The 21,810-nt window shown below is 36.2% G+C and overlaps 1 protein-coding gene and 1 long non-coding RNA gene across 7 annotated transcripts in view; both read left to right on the top strand.

Moving 5' to 3' along the window:
- The window catches only part of PRUNE2 (prune homolog 2 with BCH domain), a 262,656-nt gene extending 243,246 nt beyond the window's left edge, over positions 1–19,410 (top strand). For 2 of the 6 annotated variants that reach the window (XM_081278889.1, XM_081278888.1), the window contains exons 16-19: positions 3,308–3,406; positions 6,743–6,778; positions 11,798–11,845; positions 15,979–19,410. In XM_081278889.1, the coding sequence (XP_081135015.1) occupies positions 3,308–3,406; positions 6,743–6,778; positions 11,798–11,845; positions 15,979–16,009 (214 nt within the window). In that variant the 3' untranslated portion in view covers positions 16,010–19,410. Of the gene's footprint in view, positions 1–3,307; positions 3,407–6,742; positions 6,874–7,305; positions 7,345–11,797; positions 11,846–15,978 lie in introns of all 6 variants that reach the window. The other 4 variants (XM_081278893.1, XM_081278890.1, XR_014020379.1 and 1 more) reach the window with 4 other exon arrangements.
- On the top strand, positions 14,549–15,771 carry LOC308640913. The gene is made up of 2 exons (XR_014020383.1): positions 14,549–15,219; positions 15,433–15,771. It is a non-coding gene; the product is annotated as an uncharacterized lncRNA (long non-coding RNA).
- Positions 19,411–21,810: the final 2,400 nt, after the last annotated feature.

The raw sequence follows: 21,810 nt of genomic DNA, 5'->3' as shown, positions 1-21,810 counted from the left end.
TTTCAATTTTTCTCCATTTAGAATGATGTTGGCCTTGGGCTTAGCATAGATAGCCTTTACAATGTTGAGGTATGTTCCTGATATCCCTAGTTTTTCTAGCATTTTGAACATGAAGGGGTGCTGTATTTTATCAAATGGTTTCTCTGCATCTATTGAGATGGTTATATGATTTTTATCTTTGAGTCTATTGATGTGATGAATTACATTTATTGATTTCCGTATGTTGAACCAACCTTGTGTTCCTGGGATGAACCCTATTTCATGGTGCACTATCTTTTTGATATGTTTTTGTATTCAATTATGGCAAATTTATTTTAAAGAATGAATTAATGGTCTTCTATATACTGGAAAACTTACACAGCTTCACTGCTGTCCCCAAGAATCTCAAAATCCAGCAGTGGACATAGGCAGATAAGCAAACATATACAATACTGGATGCAACTGAAACACCCTGCCAGGATTGACTAGCTGAAAACAGGAAGAAGAGCAATCCAGGCAGACGAAAGAGCAGATTCAAGTACACCAAGCAGGATAGAACAAAACATGTTTGGAGAGCTGTGAATTCCAAGGAGCAAACCCTTGGAGCTGGAGGCTTTCCCCTTGCATGATTTCTTTCCTGATTCTTGGTTATCCACTCAGCCTTTAGCAAAATCTGAACTTAAAGATTGGAGTGTAGCTCAATGGTAATGTGCTTGCCTGTCATGCACAAGGCCCTTGGTTGGATCCATAGCATTGCAAACAACAGACAACAACGAAAAGAAACCCTGAATTTCATTCACACTCTCCAAAGCAAGAAAGATGCTTAATGTAGTCTACCACTGGTGATGTGGGTTCGCCCAAGATTTAACAAGAAAGATAGGAGTGACTTTATGGACAGGAAGGTTGTCCAGAAGTCATAGTCCACAGGCCCAGGGTTAGAACCTTAAGGAAAATATTAAAGATAGATATATATATAGAAAAAATAAAAAAGCCTTAAAAAAACTTCTTACCAGAATGCACAGTAGCTAAAAGCACGTGTGACAGTGCTATTGGCACCCAGATCAGCACAATCCCATAGACTAGGGAGGTGTGTTCATGTGAAACTATGGAGAATGTTAGAACCTTGAGCAAATTCACTTTCAGCTGGAATTTTTATATTTTAAAAATAAGTTTGCAATTACACAAATATTAGAAAACACGTTCTTTAGAAATGCATCTTCTTATTACAGGTAGGACTAAATTCTTCCTTCAGCAGTTACCAATTCCCCAGAAGCAAATTCTCTTATCAGTTAGTTTCACTGATATCCTTCCAAGTTGTTTTTTATACATTTACACACATCTAAAATGAACCTGCTTAGATGCAAGCTGTTTGTAATTCAAATCCAATTATTGGAACACATTTTTTTGATGTTGGATTGAACTTTCAAATGAAAACTTACAAATTAAAACTTTCAAATGAAAACAACCAGAGATATGAAAAATTGTGCTCTATATGTGTAATATGAATTGTAATGCATCCTGTTGTCATATATAACAAATTAAAATTTTAAAAAATTGAAGGGATATCAGTAGAGTGAAAGCACCAGAAAGTGGGAGGAAGGGAAGGAATGGGGGAAATACTAGGGAATAATATTGATCAAATTTTATTGTTATATTGTACACATGTACAAATATTAAATAACAAATCCTACCACTATGTACTAGTATAATGCACCAATAAAAATATGGAAAAATAAAATTTATGGAAGAAAAAAAAGTATTTTAAAATAAAACTACAAAATTAAGACAAAATTGAGTTTACATATATTGTTAACATATATTTACATATATAAATAAATATATTAACTAATATATATATATATCTATATATATATATTTACATATATTATTAATATTATTAACCTTGGTAGAAAATGAAAAGACTCATTATACAATTTTTGTTTGTTAAAAACAAATAAACAAGCAAAAAGTCCAATAAAACATAATCCAGTGACTACTCAGAGAGGCAGCTGCTGTGGGGAAGCCATGTGAGGAGTGGTCAGGAGTGTGGACTTTGGAGTCAGAAACTTTGTTCCCCAGAGTGCTGCCAATTACTAATGGTGAGACCCTGGTCTCAGCTTCCTTATCCTTAAAAACTGACAAAAGGATAATTATAGTACCTACCTCTCTAGGCTACATAAAGAAATATATAAGTAGAAATATATATATAAATGGATATATATCCATTTATATAATATATATATATATATATATATATATATATATATATATCACTTAAAATAATTCCTGGCTGAATATGACATGATTTCATTTATATGGTTGGCCCTCTATATCCATGGGTTCTGCACCCGCAGATTCAACTAACTGCAGATTGAAAATATTAAACAAATTAAACAAAAAAAAATGTATCTCTGGACATGCACAGACTTTTTTCTTATCATCATTCCCTAAAACAATGCAATATAACGACTATTTATATAGCATTTACATTGTATCAGGTATTACAAATAATCTAGAGATAATTTTAAGTATATAGGGAGAAATGCATAGGTTATATGCAAATACTGCATTGTGTTGTGTAAGGGCCCTGAGCATCATTAGATTTTGACATCCGAGGTATGTGTATGTTGGGGGAGATCCTAGAACCAATTCTCCATAGCAAGTAAGGGACCACTGTAGGTGAACCTACTAAAGTTGAACTCAGAAATACAGTATAGATTGGTGGTCCCTGGGAACTAGGGTTGGGAAATCATCAAAGGATAGAAAATTACAATTGGAGGAATAAATTCAAGAGAGCTATTGTACAATAGGGTGACTATAATTAATAACAATGTATTCTAGTTTTTAAAATTACTAAGAAAAAAAAACTTGTTAAGAGTAGATTTAAAGTGTTCTTACCCCCAAAAGCAATAAGTATGTGAGGTAATACTTATGTTGATTAGCTTGACTTAGCCATTTCACAATGTATACACATTTTAAAACATCTTGTTGTACACAATAAATATTTACAATTTTTACTTGTCAAGTTAAAAAAATAGAAAACAGTGGCAACAGCAAAACAGTGTCTGACCCATGATGACTATTCAAATAGTGTTAAGCTTTCTTCTTAAAATACTGGGCCAAGGTGTTACATCAGAACTTGGGGACTGGAGTGTAGATCAGAGGGTTAGGGTGCTGCTTCATATATGTAAGGTCATGGGTTCCATTCCCAGCACCAGAAAAGTAACAAACAAACAAACAAAAAAGATTTTTAAAGAAGAGGCAATGACTCTAGAATGGAGAAGTAGCAGCTAATGATAATAGTTTTCTTTCTTTTTTTTTCTTTTAGTTCAAAATTCAGCAGTAAAATTAAATATGTTAATAGCTTATCAGAACTCAGCGGGCTGATCCCAATGGATTGCATCCATATTCCAGAGAGTATCATCAAGTAAGTCTGATGGTTCTGAAGATTCAGTAAGAAATAGTATATTTGTGGAAGAAGTGGATGGAAAATAACTCCTTTCTAAAATAGTGGGGAAATAGTGTTGCATATTTTAAACAAATATCAAATGTTATCAAATATGTATAGATTTTCCCATAAACTATAGCCTACTGTTCTTTCAGATCATTCTTTACATAATCTTCTTTTGGAATGATTAATTATTTTTCATTTTTACCTTGAATTCTGCTTTCACTTTGGAGAAAGTATAAATTTAATATTAACCAGTGCATTCATTACTTTGTGACCCCCACTCTGTACATAAACAGTAGGATCTTAGCATAGTTTGGATTTCATTATTGTCTTATATGAAGAAATTTGTCTGTAAGACTCCAGGAAAATACAAGGAAATAACTCTTTCTCTTTTCTTCTAAATCTCTTTTTTTCCCCCATGATTCCCTTCTGGTACAAGATAAGAAGGCAGAGGGCATTTTCCCAGTGGTGGGTAGGGTGGTTTTCTTGCTCAGTACAGAGTAACATGGCAGCCTGTTAAGGGAAAGCATGGGTGCTGAAGGTCTCAGAGCTTTGCTCCAAAATAAGAGTAAAACTTAACGAAACAAGTACTTAGAGTTGGATGTTAAATTGGAGACACTTGAGAATGAACATTTCCTATCTTTTATGTTGTTGCAAAGAACCACTGCTTTTTGTGTACCTTTTTTTTTTCTTCCACTGCATCTGACTCACCAGTTTTGATTTGATTGGAATTGAAAGGGACTTCACCATCAGTTCAAAGAAAAAAAGACAAGTATTGCATAGCTTCCTCAATGAGATAGAACCAAAACTTTCCTCCCAATTTGAGCTCCAAAACAGTCCTCTCATTTAAAACAAACAAACAAACAAAACTAGAAGGAAAAGATTCTCATTTAATGTGTGTCTAGGGCTGGGGTTGTGGCTCAGAGGTAGATTGATTGCCTAGCATGCGTGAGACACTGGGTTTGATCCCCAGCAACACACACACACACACACACATAAAACCTAAATAACATATGTCTATTAGGTTATGATGTGCCTGCCATAAAGGAGTTAATTTTATATCACTGATTTAACTCTCATAGTAAACCCCCATTTTATAGATGGTCCTGATAAGTTACTTTGTGGGCTGGGGTTGTAGCTCAGTGGTAGAATGCTTACCTAGCACACGTGAGGCACTGGGTTCCATCCCCACCACCACATAAAATAAAAACTGAATAATAAAAATAAAGGAATTGTATCCATCTATAAGTAAAAAGAAAAAAAATAATAAGAAGAAGAACTTACTTTGGGAAAGAATAAGTAGGAACCAGAAAGAGATGAAACTAGAATTCAAATCCAAGTCAGCCTGGCACCCAAATTCCCATGTCTTTTTATTGTGAATTTCTTATCTCCCTTAAGCTGTCCATCTAAATTCAAAACTCAGAAGTAGATAAATGCATTCTGGTTTTTCTCCATCTCCCAAATCAGCATAAATACAGGATACTGATGGACTTATAGTGGTCAGTGGACTCAGCTGAATCAAGCAGAGTGTAATATCCTAACAATGGCTTTAATCCTCTGTAACATCAGAGAGTTCCCACAACCAGCACACCTCACAGCTTTGGCCTGCTGCCAATCTCCAAAATTCACTGTTACTCTTTAAATTTAAAAAATACTGGCTATGCATCTCCTATAATGCTGCCTTATTTTGCAAAAGATGACATGACATTTCTCTCTTCCATTGGTCATTTTCCAGGTAAATAAGGTAATATGTCCATGGTGTGGGAGAGACAATAGAATGAAAAGAGAATGGGCTTTGGAGGCTATTAGATTTGAAGCTTCCCTCCTATTTCTCAATGTCTCTGAGACTTCAGACAACCTACTAAATTATCTGACTCTTAGATTCAGCATCTGTAAAATGGGAAAGTAATTCATTCATCATGGGATGGTCCTGAAGACTGAATGAGAACAGTGTACTTCAAACATTCAGGAAACCACCTGGCAGAGTTGGTAATCTAGAATGTTATTTATTACGATCATGTTGCTTTTGGATACTCACTGCAGTATGGGGAAATTTAATTGAAAAGTGAAATATGACCAAGGCTGTTTTAATTTGTCTGCGTATATCAGTTCTCCAGGGATTCATGTGGGAAAAGTTACCTCAGGAAGAAGGGTCCCATTCAGAAAGATTTTCTTTTGGAGATAGATATTTAGCAGCTGGGATGTTCTCCCACTTGTCTGTGTTTCTGTCTTCTGTAATCCATCTCCCTGGGATGTCCTTTCTGCTGTTTCTGTTACTGGTCTTTGTTTTCCCATTATGTAGTTTTCAAACGATACAAGCCATAACATTTTTCTGTTACTAAATAACATACAAAAGACTTGATCTCAGCTAATCACATGACCAATATTCAGCTGGGATAGAGTCTATCATCAAAGGGCTTACGTGATGGAAAATTTGCCCAACCAGGAATGGGACTGATTGGTTGATTGATTTGATTGAGTAATCACCTGCTTACAGTTAATTCTCATTATCTGTGGCAATTAGGTTCCATAAAATCATTGTAGCCAATTAGTAAATACTGAACTATTATTCCTAGGGAAAATACAGGGTTAGGTTTCTGTAAGTCTCCAGTCACAACATTTTTTTTATAACCCAATCAAAATATTAGTTTATTTTATGTATTTTTCTGATTAAATATACCTTATTAGTATATATATTCTGTTGATTCATGAGCATTGAACTCAAGGCACTACAACATGTGTCTAAGCAGATCTTCTCTAACACATATATCCTCTGTGAATCAGGTCACAGCCTTCTTGTATATAGCAACGTTTTGGCACAACATTTTGGGGGAAATTTAAAATAGCAAAATCATAACAAAAGAACAAAAGTGAGGAAAATACATCACCAAGTAAACTAGAAAAAGACATTTGTTTACAGTGTGAAACTCAAGAAGGCAGAGCCTCACCTACATGACCTCAGTTGGCGATGTGCACGCACACTGGGCGACTCAAACTTTTGGCCACCCTGCACGTATTCACAAGTGACCAAAAAAAGTGCCACATGTTGACTAGGGGACTACAAATAAGTTTCAGTGAACAGGCAAATTTGCAAATATGGAATCCACAAAGAGTGAGGATTGACAGTGTTTATTTTTAAATTATAACTCATTGATTACATCTAAAGAAAATAAGTTTTCTCCCAAAAGCCAATTTGATGATTATGTGGATAGAATTTTTCTCTCACAATTTGATTGTCATTTAAAACATTTATCTGTCATTTTTCCATCCATTTGCTCATTTTCCTCATGGCATCCGTTTTTATCTCATAAGGTACGATGAAGAGAGATCTTATAAGAGAAGTGTGAGGTAAAAATCTCCTGATAACCTTCACGCTGGACCCCCTGTGTGTGCACTCCAGTGTTTTACTCCTGGGTGACCTCAACATGCTACCAGAGCAAGAGGTTGTTGTATCAGTCCTTTGTCTACCATTTCTGTTCTTTGTCATATGTGTAAAGCTGTTGAGGTCAACCTGGTCTGCAACTGAAACCTACTAAACCAGATACACCCTTGGCTTGGCCCAGGCTGCAAGCTAACTTTAACTGTTCCCAACACATTGATGTGGATGTTTCCAGCTTTATTCAGCCAGCATGTTTATGATCCCCTTGCAATTTTCACATATACCTTTATGAAGGAATTTGCAAAGGTAACACACACTGAACACCCAATGGGAGGAAATGACGCCATATTTAACTGTTTCTTGATGCTCCAGAGAATGGTTCTTAAGAGCAAACACACACCACTTATGTTTGGCTCTGCTTTGCTGGGTGAGTCTCTCATGCTCTGCTTGCTTCTTTTTTGTTTCTTTTCTACATCGGTAATTTTTGCTCATGCAGACTGGATGAAGAACTGAGAGAAGCATCAGAAGCAGCTAAGTAAGACTTGGTTTTAATTTAGCAGCTGATGTGACTTTGGCTTAGATTTCAGGAATGAATGGGAAGAATCTGCATGCTTGGTGTTTTATTTTTTGCATCCTGATAATAATGCTGCACTTTAAAAATGTCTTTCTCCCATGGTAAATGCAATCTCTGCTTTTCTTTCTACAGTCTTTTCCCCATGATCTTGGTTATCTTAAGGAAAGCATTTGTCACTGTTTAATTTTTTAATATGCAATTCTAGACACTATAACAAAAGAATTGTCACAGGCACTACCACATAGGATATGACATCAGATGATCGTGAGCAGAACTTCACACATTCTATTTATGGGGGAAATGATAGCAAGTTAAAATTTGGAAGATTTTTGTAGAATCAATTTTATGGCCTTCCAAGATTTAAAACAACAGCACCACCTTATTTAGTAACTTGGAAACATTGCTTAACTCAGAGCCTCCATGATATTTTGAAAAATACAGAAAAAAAAAGTCATTGCTCACTATTGTTGAGGTATATTCAAAAAAGTAAAAGTCATAATGCTCATGAGAATATAAAATGAACACATTCCAATGATTTTATTAAACTAATTATTTAATCTGGGAGCCAGTGAAGTGTTAAAGTCAATTTGTAGAGCATTGGAAAATTAGAGATCTGTAGTACTTCCCTCTTATCAGCCGGATATTATTATCTTATTTGTTCCAGGACATTCCATGGATTCTGGAAAGCACAAACAGCATCAAACCCTAAATATACTGTTTCTTCTATAATAAAATAGCTGTGATAAAGTTTAACTTATAAATTAGGCAGAATAGAAGATTAACAATAACTAGTAATAACAATATTAACAACAACAATAATAAACAAATATAATAAAGGTTATTTAAAACTCATGGATTATTTCTGGAATTTTTCATTTAATATTCTTAGACTGTGTTTAAACTGCTAGTAAAGACATTACAGATAAGAGGGGACTACCATATAGGCTATTTACAAAAGAATGTTTGATAAGGTTGTTGGGTTAAATACAAAACTGGTTAATGTCCAGTTGGGCAAAAAACTGTAACACAGGGTTATCAGAAAGTATTTGCATCTCTGCTGGTCATAAATCTGCAAGTTAACCTCTGCCCTTACAGAGCTATAAAATAGCCCTAGAGTCAGCCCAAAGCTCCTCTGAAAAAGTACCCAATCTTTTCTTTTCTTTTCTTTTTTTTTTTTTTTTTTTTTGTTCCAAGTTACAAAGAAAAATTTTGAAGCTTCATGTTAAATGTAGATAAGTGCTATTCTGGAGATCCTGCCACACTAAGTAAAGTACTTGAAGCTGCTTCCCCATTTCAAATGTTGCTTACACTGTTGATTTTTTACAGCAGGCATTCATTTTAAGCAGGAAGTCTACAAACAGTTATAAATTCTAAATGAATATGATCTAAATAATTAAGTTTTACCGCTTTGTTGTAAATAAATACCAATTCCTCATTAATACAATTTATTTAGACATTTTTTTCTGTAATACATTTTTATTGTAAGTAGCCTATAGAATTATTTGCCTGTAGTGTGAATCTTTTGTATTAAAAATAAAAGTTTTTTTGCTTTAGAAATTTTATCAACAGTATAGTTAACTGTTACAATACTCTTATTCTTTTTCTTTAAAGCGAATTAACATCCATTCACATGAAAAAAAACCCTCAAAATGACATAATTTTTATTCTAACAGAATCTTCTTAGTTTCCAACTCAACTATAACAAATAAGTAGTTGTGAAAGGAAGATTTTAGGAATCTAGGAACCACATGTTGGTGTAATGTATAGCATTTATATGCACTCGATTGGTTTGTGTCATGAGGTTCCTCCAGAAAGAAACTTCAGTGTATTCTCTTTTAGGAGGATGACATATTAATGAAATTAAGGAGCCATTTTCAAAATAAAAGATCAAGAGGAGACATCAATAATTTCCCAGCCAAACCTATTACAAAGTCATTTTTTTCATTTTTGCCATGAAATCTTGCCTCCTTCAATAGGTTTACCCCCATTCCATATTGCTACTCTTCCTATTTGGCTACCATAGTAAAACAGTTATTTTTGGTTTCATTGTGTAGCTTTCTCCTTTTTCTCTCAAATACCTAAATATTTTAAATGGCCCTGAAAAGCCTCAATCTCCCTCTTAAAAAAGCACATTGATCATGCCTGAGAGTTCAATAAATGTATCCTGCAAAAATTAATGCATTTACATAAGAGTAGGTTCATTGCTTTTGAACAGTGGATCCCCAATTTTACTGTACATCACAGTCACCTGGAGCACTTGTTAAAACAGTCTCCTGCTCTCACCCTGAGATTTTCTGGTTCAGCAAGTCTCAGGTGGGGCTGAAATCTGCAATTCGAACTGGTTCCAGTGATGCTTATTCTGTAGGTCTCTGCCTTAAAATAAAGGGCTAAGTTTAAAACAAAAACAAAACAAAACAAAAACTTTTTTTTGACAGATGTTAGCAGTCTGTGCTTTTGTTTTGGATGCAGTAGATAGCAATTTTTCGAAAGAATCCACCAATTGTTCCTGTTTCATTTGATAGTGAAACTGAAAAATATTTGCCCTTTTGCATTGTAAGGAGAAAGCACTGTATTCTGTTGTCCCCCTCAATGATTGGAAAGCCACAGAGTCCTTCATTTTTGGCCACCAACTACATTGACAACCTTTGAGCCCCTGCAGCTGCTCCCAAATCCTAGGACAAACTCTATAGGATGATTTGGGGGTCCAGAAAACATGACCACTACATATCTTGGTTATAAGGCAGATACACCCAGGTTCTTTCTATTGACAGATGTGCTCTGACTTTCCATGTGACTTTATTAGAAAGCTTTGGTCTAGTTCTAACCAGAGGCAAACATATACTTTATCAGAGAACAAACCCTATCTGTCTATAGTGTGGCTTCTTTCCAATAGCATTTTAAAACAAATTTTTGCTTTAGAAATTTTATCAACAGTATAGTTAACTGTTACAATACTCTTATCCTTTTTTAAAAAATCGAATTAACATCCATTCAGATAAAAAAAAAACACCCTCAAAATGACATAAATTTTATTCTAACAGAATCTGTCATGCACACACACACTACCATTTAAATTGCATGCCAAATTGAGTAGCATTGACATTCAGAAAATGATTTGCTCATCCTGACCTATCTTTTCTTTAAAACCTTAGATCTATACAGGAAGGAAACTACTTTCGAAGGATAAATACTACACACAGAACTATTCTTATTTTGCAAATGGAGAAGAATACATCTGCCTTCTTTAGAGTGACAGAATTCAATGGTTTCCAAATTGCTGTTTTCTTTGGATTACTCTAAATTAAAAAGCAGAACGACTGGGTTTGGAAAACTGCCCTTTCTTGATTTCACTCCAGCTTTGCTAGGTTTTTCTAGCACACTGTCAACACTTTCTTGACTATCCTTGTTCACTAGAGTTGCCAAATACTCTCTATAAAAATACCAGACCACCAGCAAGAAGGGTGGAGAATGAGGAGAAAAGCCACTACCCTGCCTGGGGAAAATAGCCTTCTGCCATTTAAAGAAAAGAAAGAAAGAAACAAAAAACCCACTAGTCTTATCACTGAACCTCTTATATGCAAACAGATAAATTGGCTTGTAAAACTATTCACATTATGAAAGAAACTCTTGCTTTTAAAAAAGACCATAGAATCCCTTCAAATGATATTTGCTAATAACAAACAACACCAGAGGTGGAAGAAAAGTAAAAATTGAATTATACAAAGTGTTAATCAGAAATTAATATAAAGCAAACTCAAAGTTTGCTAACAGTAATTGCACCAATATGGACTATCAAAACAGCTAATATGACATAAAAAACAAACACCTTCAAAAACTTTCACTTTATTATGTTATTGGGTTACATTTTTCCTCCTGGACACACCTGGTTTAGGTTAGTGTTAGGATTACCTGTACACAGCTCAGCTATATGGAGAGATCAGTGTTCAAGGAAACCTCTGACACCAATGTTTTTTTCTTTTAGTGTCTTGGAAAATCCTCACTCTTATGAAAACTGAAAGCTGTGTTTATGTGTAAACAAAAATGAGAGGGATTTTCCTTTGTGTATAAAATATTTGATTATTTGGAGTACAAATAAAATTTATGATATTATGTTCACTGAATAAGATAGGTTTAAAAAGTCAGGAAAAATGACCAGGCCAGAGAAAACCACAGCAGGTATTTGACATTTTTAAGTCTTTCTTTTAATGTTTCTAAATCATGGGCAATTATTGTATTTCAAAACCAATGTGGAAAAAGTCACAGCTTAATCTCATCATCTGCTCTGATGTAGATTTGCTCAGTAATAGCAATGGGACCACATTAAACAGTTTCAAATGCCCCAAATCAGTTGTGCTGACTTAGCAGTATGAGTGGAGAAAATGTTGACTACTTCCTATTTTTTCCTTGCACTCAGAACTAGCTGCCTTTACAATGATCCAGAAATGTCTTCTATGGAGAAGGAGTAAGAATTCATCATCAATAAAGCTATGTGGTTACCTGTGGTTGTATGGTGGGGCTCCGAAAACAAACAAACAAAAAATGCATCCAGGATTGGGTAAAGCCCGTTTAGATGTTCAGCTTTCATGTGCTCCATTCCTGAAATTAGAAACTCAGGAGAAACTTGCCAGCTTCATACTGTCTCATTTGTGATCACCAGTAAGGACAACCTAAGTCTTTATGTGAATTCTGTTTTTCTAATCCAAAAGTGCAGAGAACATAAATATTGGGGCCAGATGTAAGAACAGTTGGATAAGAGGAATGCAACTCTACTTTCTGAATGACATCATTTGTTTTAATTACTGAAAACTGGACTTCCATGTTAACAATATTTTGGTGGATAGGGAAGAAGTATCCTTGTTTTGCAAGTTCCGTTGAGTCTGCATGGAACTTCAGGAATGACCTAATTGGATGATTCCCATTCTATGCGAAATAGAAATTTGACACACATTGCATTCATACCATGTGCCAGACTCTATTTAAAAGCTCATCTACAGTATCTGATTGTAATCTTCCGTATAAGCTTCTGAGGTACATTTTGCAGATGAGGAAATAGAGGCATAGACAGATTATCTGACAAGACAAATGTTTTACAGTCACAAAAATGGCCCAGAGCCAGTTAGGTATGGTGGTGCATGCCTGTAATCCCAATGACTCTGGAGGCTGAGTCAGGAGGATCGTGATTCAAAGCCAGTCTCAGCAATTTAGTGAAACCCTAAGCAACTTAGCAAGCCCCATAAAAAGGGCTGGGGATGTAGCTCAGTGGTAAACTGCCCCTGGGTTCAATCCCTGGTACCAAAAGAAAAGAAAAAAAAAGACCCAGAACTGAGATTTGAACCTTGGTAACTCAGATCCAGAGCTAGTGATTTATAAGTCAGAGAAAGGTGGTCTACATGTACAAATGGCTATGCCGCCTCTCACCTAAGAGAATAAAGTTAGTAGCCAGGTCAGTTTCAGGGAAAAAATGGTAGTCACAACATACTCTCAGAGAGAACCTGACCACCAATAATGGGCTCCTAATTTAGTTTGGTGAAGAATGTAACATTGTCCTTGTTCCCAGGAATCAAGGAGAGGTAAAGATCAAATTTAAGTGTGTCTCTCTTGTCACCTTTTTTCCCCCTCCTGGTCCACAGAGAAGTTGGAAGATCATAGTGCAGTAGCTCTACAGTTGCCATGCTGCCCTTAGCCTAAAGGAAGTTTAGAAACAAAACTCCAGAGAGAGAAAGTCCTAGCTGAAAAGGGCACAAAGAACAAATGTTGTAAATCATGCAACTATTTTCTGAAGGTCACTCTTGGCCTACCTTTTGAGAAGATGGCAGCAATTGCTTCAAGCAAATTGCCACATGAAATTCTGCAAAGCATACATATCTCAGTCCCTTAGTCCACCATGATACATTTTGCAAATATGCTACATTTCCTTCCTTAACAGAACAGCACTCCCTTGATGAGTTAACAGCTCCTGCAATTAACAAACTTTGCGGAAAGCGTGATCCAGTCACTCACTGCCCTGTTGCTGCTACATCTTCAGGCTTACCCACTCCTTTGCCTGCCTTGTCTGTCTGCTTCTTTTGGTCTGTGGGGCTGCTGGGGTTGGGAAGAAGGTAGAACATTCCTTCTTGTTTGGGTTCATTCCAGGGCTGGGTACAAGGGTGGGGGAGAGTGGGGGGGAGGGAGGAATGCTGCAAATTATTCACTTTTCACTTTTTTAATATTTATTTTTTAGTTTTATGTGGACACAGTATCTTATTTTATTTTTATGTGGTGCTGAGGGTTGAACCCAGTGCTTCATGCATGCTAGGCGAGCGCTCTGCCACATAGCCACAACCCCAGCCCCACTTCCCACTTTTTAAAAGAACACATTCTCCTACAGGGCTTTCCTTTTGGTCAGTCTTCTCTTTCACAAGCCTCAACTGGGATACATGATCACCATAAATATGGTGAGGTTCCCAGATGAGAGGCAAGAATGAGCAAAAAAAAATTTTTTTCTCCCCTGACTTCCAGCCATGGATTTTGGCTTCCTTTAGTGTTAGAATGAGGGGCTTCATTTACCTTCTTCTGGTTTCATTCACTCCAGGCTTCTGTTCTTCCAGGGAAGAATCCTGTGTGGAAGCATTTTATACCTTGTGTTGTACTGATCAACTGCAAATGGGCACAGGATTTTCCAAGGAACTCACAGGCCAAGAATACAATGAAATGTGTGCTAATTCTATAGTGGTCCCTCACTGTGCTGAGAGAGAGAGAGAGAGAGAGAGAGAGAGAGAGAGAGAGAAGGGAAACATGTCAATCTCCCCCTCTTCCTGCATAAAACACCAATGTTTTTATCATTAAACAAGATCCACAGATACTTTGTCAAAACCTCATTTAAATGGACTAATGTGACCACATAAAATTATCTGAAGGTTGTTCTGTCTCATTGCAAAGTTGATGATAGAAAACTAAGCTCATCTGAGGAACACTCCATTTATATTCAATTCTGACTCAAAGTAATTTTTTTATTCAAATAGAACATTAGATTTTAAAATTAGCATCAGTGCTTATCTCCTTCATGTTTAGGTTTGAACTTTATTTATTCACACATGACTTTCATAATTTTAATATGTGTATATATATTATACATGACTTTTATAATTTTATATATATTAAAAACATTATATAATCAAAGGTAGCATTGTTAGTTTCATTAGCTCCCCAGCAAGGAAAAACCAGTTATCTCAAAATAACAATCTTCAGAGTAGTTTCTAGTTTCCTGTATTAGGTTTTAAGAAAATTGTCCACCTTTAACTATCTCTTGCTTCTTCCATAAACTGGAGAAATTGTTTAACAAGTCTTTTAGCTTTTTGATTACTGAAAACAGAAGGGAAGAATCAAACTCCAGAAGGTTTACAAAAAAGTCAGAACAACAACAAAATGTGTTTGGAGTTGGACATTGTGGTATAAGTGTTGGTTCATATTTTTATTAAGGGCAGAAGGTGAAACAAAGTGACCATGCACTTTAATCTTCACAGTATGATTTCAAGGATTCTCACCCACCTTGAAACTTTCCAGACAACTGTGCTTCAAATTCTGGCTAAGTGAATACCTTCTTGGCCTGTGAGAGAAACTAGTCAATTCCATGAATGAAAGACTAAAATTCCAGTCACCCAAATCAAACCTACTACAAACTTCTGTGGATAACTGTAGTCACAAATAACTTTTAGAGCATAAACAAGATTCAAAAAAAAAAAATAACCTGTTTTGTTAAAGTATGTTTGAAAAGCATACAGGGAGCACGGTGGATAAAAAGAGGACAATCCCAAAGTAAAACTCTACAGATAAGAAAGCAAGTCAGGGGCTGGGGATGTGGCTCAAGCGGTAGCGCGCTCGCCTGGCATGCATGCGGCCCGGGTTCGATCCTCAGTACCACATACCAACAAAGATGTTGTGTCCACCGAGAACTAAAAAATAAAAATATTAAAAATTCTCTCTCCTCTCTCTCTCTCTCTCTCTCTCTTAAAAAAAAAAAAAAAAAAAAAAAAAAAAAAAAAAAAAAAAAGCAAGTCAGATCCTTGAGAGCATTTAAAAAACAAATATTCCCAATGACATGGTCCCTTGTACTGGACCTCAGTGACATTCAGCATGACCAGGCTCATGCTGAATTAACCAGACAACGAAGAAAGGGCATTTACTAAAAGGTGACAGATCCTTTATTTCCAAAATGCTGTAATGTTCTTTGTCCAAATTGACCTTGGGAAGGAGCTTCTACACTGATCTTTTACCTCCTGGATCATTCTGAAAAGGCATAAAAAGCTTCCAAAAACATTGCTGTAAAAATAAACAAATTCCATATTTTAGAGAAAAGCTTGGCAATGAGAGGAGAATTGTGTTCTTCCAGATTGTTCTAGTATGTATGTATGTATATATATATATATATATATATATACATATTATATACATATTATATATATATATACATATATACATATATATATTAATTAAAAAAAACCTGCATGATTTGTTTTCAGTAAGTCTTTTAAGGAAAATAGCAAACTCATGCCACCCAATTCATTCCTGAATATTTCTCACTGGGTTTCTCTCTCCCTTTCTTTCTTCTCTTCACAGTATTGACCTGAAGCTGAAAGAAAAGCCCTAGTGGGCCACGGCTGGGGGATGAGGATGCTTTTTGCTTCGTGGTTCTGCTGAAACATATCTACCTGGAAGAGACAGGGCTGATGTTACTTTTTTCCACTTTGCACTACCTGGTGCCATTCTAAATTTCTAAGGGGAAAAACAGGAGGAGAATTTGTTTACTCTTAACATGTTTTATGAAATTGTGTGTATTTTCCTATTTTGCCAATTATGTGCCTCAAAGATTTTAGTTGAACCTTAGCAAGAAAGTAGGAACTTCCAATTCAGTGTTTTAACCCTTAGTGCAGTGGTATTTAGTCCCTTAGTCTGGCATTTACCAATAAGAGAACTTAAATCCACTGTTAAGCGTATGTGGATTTATTTCCCTAGTTTAGCTGGATTTCTCTGTGATGAACACTTTAGATTTAAAGTACACAGGGCTCAACTCTCCCCAAGAAAGTGGCTCCCCATAATCCCACCTTTAAATTTCCTAGCCTGCTTAGGACAGCCAGAAACCATTCACAAGTATAAAACCACCATCAGCTAAGTGCCCATTGTGTTCTTGTTCACATGAGTCTTCTTCATTAGCTTCTCAAAGGAAAGTAGAGTTTCTAACTTACATCATTTTTATTTTAGGTATCATGATTTAGGTGAATTGATTTAAAAAAAATCATTTCTCCAACGAGTATTGAAGACCTTCATATTGTGACACTTAAGGGTGAATGTTGAATTTTTAGCAGCTGTCTGTGCTTCAGTCCACAAACTGGGCATCTAATGTAGCCCACTCAAAAATGATTTGGTAACCCAATTTGCTGAATTTCCCTCTCACATGCTTATTAAAAAAGTGGCATGGTGGCACACTCCTGTAATCTCAGCAGTTTGGGAGGCTGAGGTAGGAGGATCACAAGTTCAAAGCAAGCTTCAGCAACTTAGCGAGGCTATAGATAACTTAGCAAGACTCTGTCTCAAAATAAAAATATAAAGGGCTGGGGATGTAGCTCAGTGGTTAAGCACCCCTGGGTTGATCCCTGACACTGAAAAAAAAAAGTGATCTGCTTTAAGATACTCAAATTGGATCACAACATTAAAATGAAATGTATGTTCTATTATTTATAAAATAGTTCCTTATAGTTTTTTATGCCCCTTAAAATGCCAATATAATTTCAAATATTTGGGGCCTCCAGTAGACAGTTTGGCAAACTATGCCAAATCTGGGGCACCACCATAAGTTAAGGATGGCTTTCACATTTGTGGCTGAAAAATAATTTTTTTTAAATGTTTCATGACATAAGAAAATTTTTCAAATTTTAGTATTCATAAATACAATGCTATTGAAACACAGACACACAAATTTGTTTTGTTACTGTCTACCTTCACACTACCTCGGCAAAGCTGAGTAGTTAACAACAAACCATATGGCAACCAAGCCAAAAATATTTACCATCTTTACAGCGAAAGTTTACTGATCCTTGCTCTACCAAATATCTTTTCCCACTTTGTGCCCCACACCCCACCTGAATTTAGATAATTTCTCTAAACAGAATGGATGAATGAGACTGCAAAACTAATTTTGTCAATAAAATAAATTATTATTTATTTTGAAAACTAAAATACATGACCAGCTGAGGAAGACAAGGAATCCTAGGCACAAAAGCATGGTTCAAGTTTTAATTGAACTTTTAATTTTAATTAAGTCTCAAAGTGAAATGTGCTTAAAGGTTCCTTTTGAGCTACTTGCTGGTGTTGCCAAGGTCCCTGTCTTACCCTGGAAACCATTCTTAGTCCACTGGGGACAGTTAAAAAGAAACTGGAAGATATAAAAATGAAGAGGAGAGAGGGGTGGTCTGCCTTAGTGTCATGGTGGTAACTTCACTAAGGAGAGCTCTCCAGGACACTGAGCCTGGTCCTCTTTGAAATAGTCATCTTTGCACCTGCACCTGAGCTCCTCTGACCTCACTTGCCCCTCATGTCTATTTCTTTCCTACCTTACACATGTGCTCACCCAAGACACAGGTCCACTCTTTCCTCCAGAAGCCTTCATAGTTATCTGCTTTCCCCCTCTCCATCCCTTTCAACTTACCATCTTATTAAACTTTGTGGTCTTTTGGGTCTGTTTCCTGATTAAGTTTGGCTAGCCCAATAGGAAAACCCCCAAAGCCCACCATCTCTAATAGCCCAATTATTACTTCTGGAAGCCCAAATGATACCTACCCTAGAATCTGGTGTTGACATTAACACAGTTACCTAATATTCTGGTTTGGTCACCTGCTGAACACTCCATTCAGTGCTGTCCCCTTTTGGAAGATGTACCACATGGTCCTCTAGTCATGTGTAACCTCTAAGTAATGAGGAATCCAGTGTTCAGCTTTGTGGTGGAAACCCACAGAGCTATTGATAGAGGGCTCTTGTTACAGCCAAGGAGATGTGGCAACAATCCCACCCTTCACATTTTCTTTGAACTTGTCCAGCCTGTTTATGAACAACTAACTACTCAAATGATTGTGCTGTTTGAAGCTTCATCTTCCCACATAGAAATTATGGGCACCTTTCCCAATCAGTGGTTTTGTTTGGGCTGTTCTATGGGCTGCAAAACCATTTTGATGTTAGACACCTGCTATTTTACGATCTTAAATGGACAGATTAATTTAATTGCACGTGTTAGAGAAAAAGCTACCATGTAAATTCAATTCAAGTAAATAGAATCCTAGGTGAATCCTGAAAAAAAAAAAAACAGTCCCTAAGCAGATAGGTAGACAGGTGTAAACTCTCACATCATTCAACTCTCTGGCTCTTGGCATTCTGAGCATTCTTGCTTTGGTTCTGACTTCTGAGAACTGCTTTGCACTTTTCCTATAGATTTGTAGTTAAGGGAACCCAGAGGTTACTGGGGACAAAAGTATTGTTTTTACGCAAAGTAGCAACTGTTCTTTCTGTAACTCTTGGTCTAGAGAAAGAACAAAAATCTGCACAGAAGATAATGTCAAGGAGTGAGAAAATCTGAAGGCAATAGCTGGTAACGGAAGAAAACCCTGAGGTTCCTGTTGAAGCCATACAATGTTTTATAGGGTTACTCTCTAAGGTATACTCCAGATGTTTGTGGAAGTCACTGCTCCTAGCCTTTCTCATTAAGATATCATTTTAAGGATTCAGTTACAGTACTATGATTGCAATTGTCATCTTATCACAATGCCTCAGTAGTTTGCTCCCTTAGAAACATTTAGATGTGCACAGATTAATCTTTTATATATTTAAAGATTTTTCTATCATGTATCGGATTGCTTTGAATAAAAGTATCTATTAGAGTTTGTTTTGGCAAATAAATAAATTCTCCCCAAATTGTGTGCATTAATAATATAAAATATGTAATGACACAATGTATCTATATAATCTCTCTGTATAATTCGGAAATAAAAATTGATTCCACATGTTATGGCTTGCTTTCTTTGAGTCAGCCAGAATCTTTGCAGCAGTTTTATTTGGTCATTGATTACCTTGGCACTCAGTACTAGTGAACTGTATATATTTTGGCCTTCCTGGTCACCAAATTTACTCTCCCCTTATTTTTGCCTTTCACGTCTCAGGGTTTGACCCACTACACTTTCAAATGTATTTTTTATCCTTGGGGTAAGGCATTTCTTACCTTGGAAATATCTCCACGTTTCGTGGTTACCTGATTATACCAACTTCTTTCTCTATCCCTTGCCTTTTCATGGCAGATATTTATTGTTTAATTATATTTCAGGCTGGAGGTATAGCTCAGTGGTAGAGTGCATGATTAGCATAGATAAGGTTTGATCCCTGCACCATAAAACATACCTCAAAACTACATTTTAATGTTCTCTTATTTTTAAGTGTTTTTCTTTTTAAAATGTCATAACTTTCAGGCCAAATCAGAGTTGGGAATCACCACTGTGCTTTTTTTTCTTTTATTCCCCCCACTTTAACTTAATAATCAAATGATACTTCTGCTTCCTGGAAAGTTGTTGGACCAGCCAAAAAAATAAGTTGCTTAACAAAAAAGTGAGATATTGCATGTTCTCGTGACTTAGGAATGAGTTTCAATGGAAATTGTCCTCAACCCAAGTAAGGGAAAAAGCAGAAGAGGAGACTGAGGAGTAATTAATTGCAGGCAAATGAAGACCATGTGTTTCAAGGGGAAAGTTGTGCTCATTTCTACAGCCATTACCTAAAATGGTAGCAGTGGGAGGCATGCCATGGGCATATGTCCAGCACTAAGGGAAAGAGTGGGTAAAATGGGGTGGATATACCCTGTGTATACTACTCAATTGTGAGAAGCAACAAAGTACACATTCATAGAGCAACACTGAAATCACAGGGTAGAGTTGAAAAAATAAAAGCAAACAGTATTTTTAGCATAGTGCTATTTATGTAACTTCAAAACATTCACACATACATAACAAAGCTACCTATTATGCAAAATCCATGAGTATTTAAGGACCTAGCACACTCATTAGAGTGAGTGTAGGGCAGGAGGATCAGGTATAAACTTGGGAGCCTAATTGAAAATCCAATCAAAAGGGGTTCTCATGAAATTTATGGGCTGAAATTAAAAAATGTTTAAAGGAAAACAAGCTTTCAGCCACTGAAGCCAAGACTTTGAGTCGTAGATCATAGGAAAGCTGTGTTAGGCATTTTGAGTCCCCAAGGGGCTGTTCCCCTGACAGCTCCTCTTGTGCCGTTCTGCTGCGTTGGCTGTATCCTGGGAACAGCTTGCCAGCAGCCTGCCCTAGTTACATCATCTGTACCATCATGGAGAGTTTAATTAAGCTGGTGCCTTTTGACATCAGTCCTCACACAGCTGTGATCTTTATAGAGCAAGGAGACGGCCTAACAAGGCTAATTTTCCTAGAGAGTGTCATTTACAATCATCCAGGAAGAAGTATCTCTTTTCAATACATAACCCTTTCAATGACCCTTAGATGGCAGACAGACAACCGCTATCCACTCTCCCCAGCCTTATCCCTAGTGAGGAACCTACAGCTCTTACACTTGATCCTGTGTTCCTTATGAAACTCTTTCCCTCTAGATCACTGAGCTGAATTGCCCAGTTCCCTCAGTATTCATTACCTATTGCTGCATTAACAAGTTACAGATGATTCTCATTATTTATGGTAATTATATTTTATAAAGTGAGTGAAAGCACCAAATCAGTATATATTGATCCATTGCTGCCACAGGAAATAGAGGACTACAATCCTCTGAGCTTATGGCCATAATATTTCTGCCAATTGATCAATATATATGGTTGTTCTATGTGTTTTTTGTTCAAAGACACTATTATTATTATTATTATTATTATTATTATTATTATTATTATTATTATTGGCAGAAGTAGTAGTAGTATTGAATCCAGGGAGGTTTACCACTGTGCTGCTTCTCCTGCCCTTTTTACTTTTTTTTTTTTTTTAAGACAGAGTCTCCCTAAGTTGCCCAGTTTGGCCTCAAACTTGTGATCCTCCTGCCTTAGTTTCCTGAGTCACTGAGACTACAGGTATGCCTCCATGCCTAGCAACACTTATTTTAATATACATTATTGGTTTGTTAATAATAAGTTCACAGCCAGAAACCTGAATATAACTCATACCTTGAACAAAGCTTCTCTAATATGTATATTTTCTTCATAAGGTACATCAGAGGGTTGGGGGTGGAACTCAATGGTGGAGCATATGCTTAGTATGCAACAGGCCCTGGTTCAATCCCCAACATCCAATCAAAAAAGACACAATACAGCCTTCTTGCATTTAGGAATATTAGACAGCCATCAGTATGTTTGGGGGCCATTTTAAATAATGTAATCACCACCAA

The sequence above is a fragment of the Spermophilus citellus genome (assembly GCF_964194105.1).
Source record: "Spermophilus citellus genome assembly, chromosome: 2".
Lineage (NCBI taxonomy): Eukaryota > Metazoa > Chordata > Mammalia > Rodentia > Sciuridae > Spermophilus > Spermophilus citellus.
The sequence above is the reverse complement of the archived record's forward strand: the minus strand, read 5'-3'. Positions and strand labels throughout refer to the sequence as shown.